This window comes from Branchiostoma lanceolatum, chromosome 5, assembly GCF_035083965.1.
Source record: "Branchiostoma lanceolatum isolate klBraLanc5 chromosome 5, klBraLanc5.hap2, whole genome shotgun sequence".
Taxonomy (NCBI): domain Eukaryota; kingdom Metazoa; phylum Chordata; class Leptocardii; order Amphioxiformes; family Branchiostomatidae; genus Branchiostoma; species Branchiostoma lanceolatum.
The window spans coordinates 21,672,884-21,686,832 of NC_089726.1; the positions used below are offsets into that span (position 1 = coordinate 21,672,884).

Below are 13,949 nucleotides of genomic sequence, written 5' to 3' on the forward strand. Positions count from 1 at the left end.
GTGAAATAGGACGATTTATTGGGACGCTGTGGAGAAGCGTGTATAAAACCTTATTCTCCCAGTTCTTTCCTTTGGCCATGTTGATTTGATTATATGTCCATATGGCATCAAGAGTTATATCGCCAAAAGGGTCATTAAACAATACCTTGCAAAAGCTTTATAGAAAAGGCACAAAAATCTAAACCCTATACCTATTGATAAATATTTGTCTTATGTGTATCTGTGGAAAGTTTTGCCGAACAAACACTAAAAAATAACGTCGCAAATAATCTGTGGTTCGGTTGCGGTGCTCGGATATCTCCGTGGCCCGAACATACCGGATTTTCTAGCCGAGCGCCTGCGGAAACATTGCCGAAAAGGCGGAGTTCAGTTGAAACGGCGATCACCCGAAATTGTTCGATTCCATAGTCTAAATGCAACTTTCAAGTGCAATCTTAGTGGAATTCCCCGACGTTCCAAAATATAACTCTAACAAGGAGGGGAAACCTTTATGTTGTGTCTTTGGGAAGAAGCGAATCCAACACGTTTCCTTACGATGTAAAATCACGCCTTGTTCTTAATTGCGAGCTCAAGACCTCAATGTAGCAATTCTATACGTCCCTTTCGTGGCACTTTTCAAACAGGTCACTTTTAAACGCTATCAACCAGATCGAGAATACAACAGGTAGACAACAGGTAGACAACAGGTAGACAACAGGTAGACAACTACTCTGGCGAAAACTGGCAAAAACCAGTTTTTTTACTACCATATCTGCATTCTTTCACCTCCAGTCCCGAGAAGAAGACGCTCGTGCACAAGTTACCAGATCGCCACGTATATCAGGTAAGTTTACACTGAATCTAAAAGTTAAGCTACATTGGATTCTCAGATGTTACTTTAATCATATTGTATATGAAGGGAAAGGACACAAATGGCTGTTAAGTTACATGTAAAGCTACTGTCACATTAAACTCACGCCGTACCTGCGATGGGGTTTCTTGGAAGCAGGCTCTTCTACGGGCGCACTGTTTTCTGGTTGCTATTGTGTTCTGATGGTTACAATTTGCATCAACATCGGCAATATATCAGGGTAACTGAAACCATCAGAACATGGTCGAAATTTATGAATTCGTCACCTCATCATTAGATGAAAAGGCCACAGTAAAGCCTAAATATGGGGCTATAAAAATCGTACGACGATGGATGAAATTTTGAACACTGCCCGACGATCTGCGATAGCACATTTTACCTACGATTTACCTGCGATCATCGTGCGATGTACGGGAAATGCATCTTAGGTGCATCGTATGTGGATCGTAGGTTTAATGTGAGAGGGGCTTAAGTCGCATGCCATCGCAGGTACGATAAAAACAGATCCCCCAAATCAAACAATACATGTTGGGCCCTCAAGTTAGAGCAAATTTTTGTAAAGGTGTAAGATTATGAGGGCTTACTCTTCTTTGGTCACTGGTCGTGCGCTTAGGCAAAACGTACGGAAGTGTTATGATTAAATCGAAGAACACCATTGTATACGTACTTCTACGTATTCTGTCTTGTTACATTGATTTCGACAAGAAAGTTGATGTATTCGGGGCCGGTGTCTATGTTCATTGCCGTGTTTGTTAACAGCGTAAACCAAGGAGTCATGGGGGGGGGGGGTCTTTATAATATTTGGGTGTGAAATGCACGTCTAGAGAGAGAGTTAATGACAGTATGATGCTGTTAACGATGTTACGAATAGATAAAATGTTGGATGTTGCCACAGACATTTGTATAGATTACAGGTACGACACCTGTAGTCGATATAGTCAAGTGTTCATGGTGGCTGTTTTTAAGGTTGCAAACCACAGTATTTCGCCTATAGGGATTTACATGGTGAAGGATCTCAAAGTGAGAAGATTCGACGCTTGAAAAATTAGAGTTAAGTGCATAATTAGGGTGCCAGATTTTAATATGTTTGACTTCAAGGTTCAATCTACAAAATATGTGAAAATGAGCTAATATTTGCCGGCTCATTCTCTATGGAGGATTGTCTGTATGGCCCAATTTTTGAGGAACAAAAAGACGCTGTCATCAGCTTCGTAGTCTATAATTATTGAACAAAATGGATTGTTTTCGCCTCAAGCAATGTGGCATCAACAACTAAAGAAAAGCGAACGTATCTAGATGGGACAATCATTGATTCACCGTAATCCCTATTCTATTCACTGTTCTTTTATGTTCACTGTTTTCACTGTAACTTCTGAACAGTGAAATTATCATAACTACTAACAAATCATTTGCTGACTCGGTCCTTTTTCCATGCACTTGCTGAAAATTTAGTTCAGTGAACAAGTCCATTTTTTCTTTGACCGTGGATTTTGCCACCATGAAGATTTATGTCATACCTGGGCCTGATACGGGTGTTCCGGACCGTGTGATAACTATCCGTATCACATGAGGTTCTAGAGTTGTGTCACACGGGCTTCCATAGAATATTTCGAATACATTTCGAACGCGCCGGTTGCGCCGCCGTCGAAAATTCGAATACCGTATTCGGAGGTTGGAATCAATGTTGTTACAATTTTTTGTTCAAAGACACAAAACTCCCTCAACTTCTGGCGCATTCCTCATTGAAATGTGTGTTTTCTCGGGTGGGTATGACATAAATAAAATACAACACGGTGTATTCCGCATCACCCTCGGTCCCAGCCCTCCCGCGGGTCGGATCGCCTGCGGCCGTCGGGCGATCCTACCCGAGGTCGGGCTGGTACCTCGGGTGATACGGAATACCTGTATTCTATATTTAGTGAATTACAGTACTCCACGGAGGGAAAACTGTGCAGTCCCTTCACACCTGTTACATGTGTGCGTACCTGTATGCACACCCCCTCTGGTGACCATCATAGCAGTAATTGGGCCCTGAAGATATTTCTCGCATGATGACAGCGCCAATTGTCTGTTCGTAATTCATTTGCTGTCATCCTTTTGTTTTTGAAGGGAGGAACGATAATGAATGAATGAATGGATGGATACCTTTATTGTACATTCGTGCCCCGAGGGACTAGATACAGGTCATTCAACATAAACCTAACTAACATGTAAGTGACATATACAGTGAACTATATACAGTACATAGTTTAAACATACATGGTAGACGAAAGTGATAAGCTAAGCTATTCCAGTAGAGTCAACTTCTAATGGACCGTTCAAACCGAACACCATAAGCCCCGGGACTCCATGATTGGCTCCTTGCAGGGATTGGGTATCACGTGACCCTTTCATACAGTTCTCCCAGACATCCTCATTATGGGCGTCTTTTGTTTGCCAATAAGGCCATGTTGATTTCATTATATGGATGACATCCGCGCGCGCATCAATTTTCGTCCGATTCCAGAAATAGATAAAAAGTTTTCCACCATACTTAAAATAATACAAAAAAGCTGCAGAATGGTCAAATATATGCCGTAAGTCGTACAAAGTTATTCCAAAACGATACTTATGTCGTAAAATACCAAAATCAGAGAGCCTATATTTCGATATATCATATTTTGTGTGTTCAGTCATTTGTTCAACCTTCTTGACCACGTAGTGAATGAAGTAATGAAGGTAACTTTTTTTGCTATACGTTTTTCTCATTCGCACGCTCGCATCAGTTTTGGGGTTCCGGGAGGATGTGATCCATATAAAAAATCAACATGGCTTAATTTCCCCCTCGAGATACGTTGACTTTTGTATAGCTTGCTCATTGGCCATTACCCATTTTTATTCAATAATGACAGACTAATAACAGCGTCCTTTGTATATCAATAGTTGCCCCCTCCAGAGACGTTCGCTTCTCTGGTCTCATTCATGAGTTGTTTTTTTTTCGCCCCGTAGGCTTACATGTTATGAAACGTGTTTTACATGGGCGCGTTCGTAATGAAGCTATAGAAAAATTAATGCACCAAGGTCATTCATTCTCTGTTGAGCACATTTACCCTACATCATGTGAAAAAATTACCAACGACCAGTAGGCATACAATTCCTTTTTATGGCAATTACAAACTGCACTTAGCTACACCCCAAAAAAAAAAAAAACTTTTCAGCTGAAAGCGCACGACCGCATCACCGACAATGTCGGGCTGTGGACGTCCGACCTCGCGCGCGGCTGCCAAACTTTACCTGCTAATTTCTTCAAATACAAACAAGTTTTCATCAGTTTGACGTTCGAGATCAGTAGGGCTGACTAAAATTGACTTTCCCACCGATATATAAACTCGTTCATGCAGCCGTTCATTTTTTGGGGTACGGACTCTTTTAGGGTACCCACTCGTAGCAATACAGGAATGAGACCTTCTTTATAGTTTTAATGTCACATTCCCCGGCCCTAAAACCATCCATTTTGTTCAATAAGTCTTTAGACGTAGAAAGATATCACGTTCTATTATTACCACTGTAGGTAGTCGATAAAAAGAATCTGTGTTTGTGCGTGTGTGTGTGTGTGTGTGTGTGTGTGTGTATGTGTATGTGTGTGTGTGTGTGTGTGTTTGTTTGCGTGTGTGTGTTTGTGTGTGTGTGTGTTTGGCGACGCCTCAGGGGCGAGCCTAATGGTATATATATATATTGTGTGCAGTTTGCCAGAATTCTAGGAATTGTACAGGAATGTGAAAGTTATACCTCTACTTTATCACCACAACCTGTACTTAGCTTCTAACAGTATAAACGTACATTCATTCATTCATCCATTTATTCATTCAATAATGACAGCCTGCGAGGCTCATGACAGCGGCCTTTTGTCTTGTTGTCTTGTGAATATTTCTTCAATAGTTTCATCGAAATTTTCTTTTCCAAAATAGATACCTAGCATTAAATCTACTGAAGTTTTGCCGCATAATCCATGTCCCTGTAAAATATTCTATTATTGAATATTGTTCTCCATTTGTGTGCAATGTAGTCCGCTTCCCAAAAGTTAGGGGCTGTATCAATATGATTATTGGCTGTGAAACAATGTATTATATTGTGGGTGCACAGATAATGTTTTTGGTCAGAAAGTACACATGATGTAGATCTATATTGATGTAAGTTTGTTGTGCTATAAAGTTCAAATTCATTCACCACCTTTCGTAATTTGTTTCAAACATGCCATCTGGATATTATGCTAATTTGATGACAATATATATCAAAATCTAAGATATCATTCGCTTTAAATGTAGGTATAAACAGTCAAGGTTCCATTTAAAATCGTCACTACATGATATTTTTCATACAAAAAACATTTAAAGCGTTTTTAGTCTAGCTTTAAAATATATGACGTTATTTATGACATGATTTGGACGTCGTTGCTGTTGCTATTGACAACGACAGTCTAAACAGATATTAATATTCTTATAGTCACCATTTTTGTTAGAATTCTGTTGCATACCTTTTAGTAGTCCTCAACTGAGGTGAAGCATGATGCTTTTTCATGTAGCTAGTGGTAGTGCAATGCGGCTTCGCTACGGCTCGCGTTTTTTGGCCAAGCACACCGGGTCACCCCTAGTCTTCTCGATAAGTGTGTTGGGTTCTTTTACGTGCAGAGGATTGACGCGTGAGGCTTACGCCCGAAGCTCCCTCATACACGGCGCCGCCGGCTTTACGTCACCATCCGAAATGACGAATGCAATCCCTTACAACATGTCCGAACTCGAGGCGACCCCTAGGATCGAACGCGGGCTCCACGGAATTTGATCCGGATGGCGACGCGTTACCGCTTGCGCCACGGGGACCGCTTTACTTACTAACTTACCCTTTACACATATTACACATACTTCACTTATACATCATCCTCTGGAAATTTGGCGGTCATACGATTATAGGAGATACAGCGGGGGGGGGGGGTTGTGGCGAGCAAGCTATTGTAAGTTCAACTGTCAATATCATTACGTTTTCTCTTCGGGTTTTCTTCACAAGCTTAAAGCAAGGTCAACGACAATGTCTTCAACTCGCAGCGATGTCTCCGTGCTCATCCCGTTCTCTAAGAGGGACAAAGACAAGGAAGAAGCCCTTCGTCAATGTCCTTCGGTACAGGTGTGTGAGAGAAGTAAATACGTGTTTTTTTGTGGTGATGCAGTCTATGACTCCTAATATCCTAGCAGAACTCGGGACGAAAAATCGTCATGTTTCCTGAGGCAAAACGTATTCATATATTCTGGACAAGAGTTTAACTGTAACTTCCGACGCAACAATTGGAACTTTCCCAAATTTTCTACTGACCAACTCCAGTCTTTTTTCAATGAATAAACGATCCACCGCTTTAGGGACGTCCCGTGAGGCAGACAGATCATTAGTTGCAGAAAGTCTATGGCACCCCCCGTCTCTGTTAAGGAATGGTTTTAGAGCTCTGGTGTAGATGGCTTCTTTAATTTCTCTTGGAAATAAGCTTTTACCTGTTTAATATCTGCCTGTAGCACCTTCAACCCCACAGACAGACAGGTCTGTGAAAAGTACTGACACATTTTACCTCGAACTGATTTGTAGGTGTCGCAATTGGTCTTCAGCGATATTGAGGAGAAAGAGACACTCTTGGACTATGTACAGCGGGTAAAGAAGGTGAGTGAAATCCTCACATTCTCTTTTAAGTTGATAATACGACTTTGTTCTGTTCTGCTGTTGAGAATGGTTGAGGTCAATGTTGTAACAATTGCTTCTTTCATGAATTCAGCTTGTCACTGAGGAAAACATCAACATCATTCTCCCTACCTGCGACCTGTCTACCATGGTGCACGCCGCCATTGCCAGGGACTTCCCGCACATCCCCGGGCCCACTGTCGAGTCGTGCTACCTGGCTTTCCACAAAGCCTACTCGCGGCAATACCTGGACCCTGCTGCGGACCTAGTCCCTTACGCTGTGGTTGATCTGGATTCACCAACCATGCTGCAAGACGCAGAGCGGGCCTTGGAAAAAGTCGGTAAGAAAACAAGTAATTCTAATCGAATTAATGAAGGAATACCTTTATAATATTGTACATTCGTGCCTCGAGTGGCTAGATACAGGTCGTTTAACATAAACCTAACTAACATGTAAGTGACATATACAGTGAAATATATACCGTACATAGTTTAAACATACATGGTATACGAAAGTGATAAGCTAAGCTAATCCAGTAGAGTCAACTTCCTCTCGCTTCTTTGAACATGTGTAGATGTATGGACAGATCATGTTTCTTATAAGGGTTGTCTAGACGCAACAAAAATATGAGTTTATCCGTTGCGTTTTAATATTCAAAGTATGGGAATTTTTCATTGGCGGGACTGTTGTTATCGACATTGAAATTGGTAAACCTATTTTTGTGCGAAGTTATAGAGGTGAATATGCGATGATCCTGAAAACAATATCTCATTGATTGACGAACACAAATCAACTATCAAATGGATGTTCAAAAATGATTTTAAAAAACGGTGCAAAAACATTCAAGGCTTGTAGACTTGGGGTACGTGGGGCAATCGCAAATCTCAGAATTGGCTGTCAAAAATTAAGGATAGGAACGGGAAGATTAAAAAAAATTCCTATCGACCAGAGGGTTTGCCAATTTTGCCCAGTGCTAATTGAAGATGAATATCACTTTTGATTGTATGTCCCAAATCTTTTTAGATACGCTATTCACCATGTTCACTAATATAATCAAGGCTAAGATCTTAATATATACACCAGGATTTATCTCAATGGACTTGAATAGCAAATTTTAGTACATATTGACATGTTACAACCAATGCATATTATATATATAGGAAAGAACATTAAACAATATATAAAAGTTAGAAATTCCTCCAATGATTGTAAAAGCCCATTCTCATCCCATACTTAACACTTAGGTAGTAGATATTAGGTAGATTAGCCTTATGGAACTGTAGTAATATGCACCAGTAGAGCTTAGCAACCCTTTTGGTTGATTATACAACAGGAATCGGAAGAGCGCGAGCAGACCATTGCGTAAGACTTTGCGCTCTGCACCTTTGTGGTTGTTTTTAATTACTCAATTGAAATCACAAATGTGTCACGATATAGAGCAGTCTTCGCTTCAGATAACCTAAAAAACGGTGCAACCTACAAACAACCTAAAACGTTATCTCAGCAGCCATCCTATAGCTTGTCTCCTGTAATAGCCTGATATCATCAGATTTATATCATTAATCATTTTATTATCATTATGTGCTGTATCGTTATCACTTTTTATGTATTACTTGTCATACACTTTATTATTACTTATCTACCATAACCGATTTTGATTAGTATTGAGGAGGAGAGCCTAGTATGGGCTAGTATGGGCTATGTTCTCCCGCACCCCTCTTTTATCGTTTATCGTATCATGTACTTTCTTGTTGTGCAAATAAATAAATAAACAAACAAATAGACATGGACTGACCTCTCGCCAGGTTTCCCGGCGTTCGTGAAGCCTGCAGCAGCACAGAGCACGTTCGGCGTGGCCAAGGTGAAAAACTACCAAGACATGAACCGCGCCCTGCAGAACCTGCGGACAATGAGGGATGAACATCCTGGCTTCAAGTCATCGCCAAGTGCTCCTTTTTTCAAGTAAGCAAGTTTTGCATACATAACATTGTCTTATTTTTTCTGTACTGGGTAATTCTTTGAACATATATGCGACAGTACTCAATATGACATATGACGGATTCCTTCATATGCCGACAATTGAAAACTTTGGAAAATGCACGACAAAATGACACATATTTCTGCTAATGGATCAAAAACGTTTATATCTCATGTGTTTTCTGGCTATTTTTACCTTTCTCTCCCCATTTGGCACACGTGCACACAATGCAACCGACTCAACCACGACTTGACCTTTTCCAACAAGGGGTTATTTCAAGCAATATCTGGACGTGGAGAAGTACCCGCTCGCCCTACGAGATGTTGTGATCGTGGAGCCGTACATGGACGCCGAGGCCCTCTATACAGTGGACGGATGTGTTGTGGACAACGAGATTGTGCGATGGGCTGTGAGTTGCATTCACCTACGCAAAGCTAAACCTGCATAATAGAGTGGAAGACGAAACACAAGTTGCCCATTCTACGACCACGAAAGAAATGAGCTGTTTAAAGAGGCCACCATTTTTCATCCTAATTTTTCCACGTTTTCAGACGAAAAGAAAACTACTGTCCTCTTAACATCACAAAACCCACATTACAGAAAAAGGTGGATCATTCGTCTTCCACTGTCTCGCAAAAAGAAGCCGAACCCAATAAGCTAGAACTTAGTGTCAGGAGTTAAGAATAGAGTAGTCATACTGTTCATCATTATCTATCGCTCGTTCTCATTTAAATGTACACATTTTGTAATCTCCGTTACCGTTAGAAGTAAGACGTTCCTGACATTAAGATATGCCACGTATAAGGTACCAAAATGCCGTTTTTAAAAGCTAGAAAAGTTTTAAGTTGTCATAAAAACTACAGTTTGACATCTTATATGTGACATATCCTAATGCCAGGAACGTCTTATTTCAATCGGTAACGGAGATTACAAAATGTGTACATTTAAATGAGAACGAGCGCTATCCGTCCACTCTGTGTTACATGTACATGTACGGGCAATAAACTTTCATTTAATTATAGAACGTATAGGATTCACCTCTGGTTTTCCAGGCAGAGTTCGGCACTTTCGGGGCGTCTCTATTATGAACATTAATGAGGTTTCCTTATTCTGAACGAGCCAATCAATGCCCAGATTTTAAAAATTTCCAATATGACGTTTGACTTGCAGGTCATGTGACGACCTATTCAGAGCTAAATAAAGATGGCGGATGCTGTCTGAAAGCTTCTCACAAGGAAACGTTTTGTCATGTGTATCAAACAAGTTTAAATTTTGATGTCAAACGTTCTGATCAAGTACAATTATCTCCCACAGATTACTGACGAGCACCGTTTTGATCACGGGGACGCCAAATTCGGACAGGACCTGATCGCTCCAACGTCTACGTCAAAAGACTTACAGAAGCGGCTCTGGGATGTCTATGAGGGCGTCATGGCTAGGATGGTCCAGTTTGGGTTCAACAATTGCTTTTGCAACCTCGACGTCTTTAGAATGAAGGACGGACAGGTATGACGTCAACATTAACCAATTACTGATCTAACAGTTATCAATACGGTTCATTATGGAAGGTGTAAGATTATTTTTATGGGATAATTTTTTCGTGTTCACGAATATTGAGCACCGAACGGAAACAGTGCATAGTATGCTTTACAATGAGAAAAAGAAAGGGCAACTTTAAGGGAAAGAATATCTATCAATATACCCACGAATTGAGTGAAACGACTTAACGTCGCGACGTCCAGCTCGATTTTTACACATGCCACTGTATTGGTGTTGAGGTGCCTACCTGGGTCTTAATTCTCTTATCTAGGGCGCTATTTACTACGTGTTAATAAGAAATATTATAAGGCCTAAGGCCGGCACACCCTGAGCCTCACTTTGGTGCATGACCCCAGCTCACCCCGGGAAATTCAAAATGGCCGCCGTAACTGGAAAGAGGTGTATTAAAGACGACGCGCGGTTGTCTGTAAACCATCTTCTTGCTCCTTTCAGCTGAGGCTGTGTGAAGTAAATGGCAGAGGATCCACGATGGTCAATGGTTGCTACAGAGAGAGTTTCAAAAATGCTAACCAGGACTATGTGTACCTGACCGCTGGCCGCGGTATCAAGTACGTCACACCTCCCGACACGGGAAGGTGGTCCATCGCCTACAACCTCCGGTTTGACACCCTGGAAAGGCCTAGTAACCTGGTGGACTTCGACCAGGTAGGTGGAATATCAAGCCTCATGTACAAAGACGGGGGTGTTGGTAAACCAGTCACGTTTGGGATCGCATTTTCAGCTTGCAGCAGCGACACCTGCGGCAAGGAGTAGTAGTGTTCATGTGCCCTGATCAAGGCAGCTGCGCCAAGTTACCGACACGTTAACCAGATAAAAGTCTTACTAAAGGAAGTCATTTTTCCAAGTATCAACCTTCTGAAACAGATACGACCGACCTGTATCAACACCCTAGTAGTATCTACTATCTAACCCTTTTAAACTGCATCTTCCGCGAATAAAAAGACATCTTCAATCTTAAAAAGACTCTTTGTACACAAATGAGTGTTCTTTTTTTTTTATTCCCCCGACGTTTCGGTGACCATCTTCCTCAGGGCAATTCTTACTGGTTGACATGACACCACAGCATGTATATCGCTGCTATAAAATGCGCTCCTTGACTGTCCCTGAATATATATATGCCAAAAGTTTACGTTTGGGAACGCATCTATTTTAGCAGCGACACCTGTGCTGTAGTGCATTGTGAACCAGTAAGAATTGCCCTGAGGAATGTGACACAGATGATCACCGAAACATCGGTAGAATAAAAACACTTGGTTGTGTACAAAGTCTTTTTGTTCAGTGACTTATCAACATGATAAAACTGTTCACGGATACATATTTTTGTCTACATGACATTGAACTGCTAAAACGATCCTGAAGCGGGCGGTAAGCAAAGGATCAGCAGAGTAGAGAAAGAAAGGCTATCGGGAAAAACAATATTAATAATTAAATCAATGGTCGTTTACCTTCCAAGTTGGTTTTAGCCATTATCAAAACCAGCAATGACATTTCAACATACACATTCAAACTGTTACACGCGACAGAAAGTTCAAGCTTGGTGAGTATCTTTGTGACATGGGCAAAGGTCACGTGACAAGAGGATGATGACCCTGCAGGCTGAATCCCACCATTTGACAGGCCCCTAGAATTTATATGGCGAACATGTAAGAAAAAGGCTGTCAAAAATCACCTACCTGAAGTTTAGATCATGGAAAACTCACATTGGCAGCGTGGTCTGACCTCTTAAGTGTCAATCTAGTGAGTTTCGGCCGTTTTTCGACCGGCGCAAGTTGGTGAAATCGTAGCATAACATGCCCAGATGACCTTTGACCTCTCTACACAAGAAATGAACACATCCAAACTGCACCTGTTTCATAGTGTACCGGACACTCAAAACATTGCTAAAACACGGTTTTTCTAACTAAATGAAATAGCAACAACCCTTACCTGTCAATTCCAGCTCAAAAACGCCAACATTTCCAACAAAGAGGCCTCCTACAGTTACTTTTAACAAGGCTTTACAAGGCTCTAATGAAAATGGCCCCTTTGCGCATGACTGTAATCGTGACCTTTGACCTGCAGGCATCTTATACAGCTATTCTCATTTTTACTACAGATCGAGAGGCTGAAGTCGGATCCTGATGTGCTCTTCGGCCTGACTGCCGGTCCTGACGATGACGTCACAAGCTTCTCCGGTAGTGCCGGTTCTTTCTTCTGCTGGCTGTGGGCATACGGTGACTCCAGGGAAGCCATGATCGGGAAGCTTATGGATGTGGTCAAACTTGTAGTTAAGAAGCCAGAGCGACTGACGTATCCAGTAACTCATGACACTCCATGGAGCTAAGACGCGCTGATCCCCTACAGAACCACTCATTTTATATATCATAATGGCATTGAAAAGAGCAAAATGTAGGTGCGAGTAGAAGGTCAGGAAAATACAAAAAGTAGGGCAAAAATTTCTGTAGTTTCACCACCACTGCTCTTCCTGCTATTTAAAAGTATTATTGAAAAGAACTTCGTGGTGTACGTTAGAAATAGGATTATTATAAGCATGTTCATGCAGAAACTTCAGTTTGACTTTTGTGTGAGAGGGACTTCTATATAATAATAAGTTTATTGCAAGTTCTTGCCCGTACATGTAGGCTAATTGCAAGTACATTAAACATGAAAGGACGGACAAACAATTGATCGCATGTGACTATTCTAGTCTAAATACTAACTCTAAATTCTATCTTATTTGGGTTTAACTTCTTTTTCCGAGACTGTGGAAAACGAATGATCCCCCTTTTTCTGTAATGTGCGGGTTTTGTGATGTTAAGAGGAGAGTAGTTTTCTTTTTGTCTGTGAACATGGAGAAATTTGCATGGAATTTGGTGGCCTTTCTTTCTTTATCGTAGAAGGGGTAACTTGAAATAAAATGGGTTTCGTCTTCCACCGTGTTTGACATGCAGTGTTTACAAGTTCTTTCGCACACAGGTAACTTTTTGTACCGCCCTCTCTCTATTTCAAGAGGGTGGGCACTAATTTACATATTATGTGAAGTAATGACTACGATGAACCACACTGATAATACAAATGCCTCTGAAAAGCTAGCAATGTGACTAGAGGTGGCTGGATATGTGTTAAAGTATACTTAGTATAGCCTGGATTATTAAAGTTTAGTGAAAGATACTAGATACTATGGTGTACCCAAAGTGATTAGATCCATATATATATTAAGTTGACATCTGATGCAGCGGATCTATAAACTTTCCTCAGTAGTTACGCAGATAAGGTCCTGATTTGTATAATCAACAAATAATTTTGTCAATCATCACTAAATCTACATATCAAATGACGACCCGTCAACCCCTTTTTGAGTTATTCACTTTCAAAATTTAAAACGAAATCGGCCCCTGCAGTTCTAGGGGGCCCGGACCTACATGACTTACTCTCCATTCCAAGAGCTATCTACTACAAAACAATCATGAATAGAGCATATTCAGAACACGAGATATCAAATCCTAAAGTCCTGCTGCAGTACCATGGCAAGTTGCTAGGGGGTCAAATATCTAATCATTTCGAGGCCTCAAGAAGACCTGCCCACATACCAAGTATCAAGACAATTCATCCAGAAATTATTGTGTTGTCGTATACACAGAACCACACACACACACACACACACACACACACACACATACACACACACACACACGAACGCTGTGGAAAACATAACCTTCTCGGCGAGGGTAATAGTGTTCTCACAAACATTTGTCGTCTGCTGAACAACAGAATTATGGGTAATGAATTTGTTTGCGGAAAAATACACATGCCGTAGGTTTCAGCAACAAAGAGGCGTTTTTGATAGGATATATGGAGTTTCTTTTAACACAACCAGGAATCTC

The 13,949-nt window shown here is 41.1% G+C and overlaps 2 protein-coding genes across 2 annotated transcripts in view; both read left to right on the forward strand.

Moving 5' to 3' along the window:
* The first annotated feature begins 214 nt into the window (after positions 1-214).
* LOC136435698 (solute carrier family 15 member 1-like) overlaps positions 215-13,949 on the forward strand; it is a 41,322-nt gene continuing 27,587 nt past the window's right edge. The window contains exons 1-2 of the mRNA XM_066429345.1: positions 215-426; positions 772-823. Of these exons, the coding sequence (XP_066285442.1) occupies positions 414-426; positions 772-823 (65 nt within the window). The 5' untranslated portion in view covers positions 215-413. The remainder of the gene's footprint in view (positions 427-771; positions 824-13,949) is intronic.
* On the forward strand, positions 5,898-13,004 carry LOC136435700 (uncharacterized). The gene is made up of 8 exons (XM_066429353.1): positions 5,898-6,020; positions 6,458-6,529; positions 6,642-6,888; positions 8,354-8,510; positions 8,794-8,935; positions 9,841-10,032; positions 10,519-10,731; positions 12,182-13,004. Exons 1-8 carry the CDS (start codon positions 5,931-5,933, stop codon positions 12,407-12,409), a joined length of 1,341 nt encoding a protein of 446 aa, XP_066285450.1. The 5' UTR covers positions 5,898-5,930; the 3' UTR covers positions 12,410-13,004.

Excerpts from the sequence above, each read along its gene's own strand:
- LOC136435700 (XM_066429353.1), top strand. The coding sequence starts at position 5,931 with ATGTCTCCGTGCTCATCCCGTTCTCTAAGAGGGACAAAGACAAGGAAG. Across the intron at positions 6,530-6,641 it reads ATGTACAGCGGGTAAAGAAG|CTTGTCACTGAGGAAAACAT; the intron begins GTGAGTGAAATC and ends TCATGAATTCAG. Across the intron at positions 8,511-8,793 it reads CCAAGTGCTCCTTTTTTCAA|GGGTTATTTCAAGCAATATC; the intron begins GTAAGCAAGTTT and ends TTTTCCAACAAG.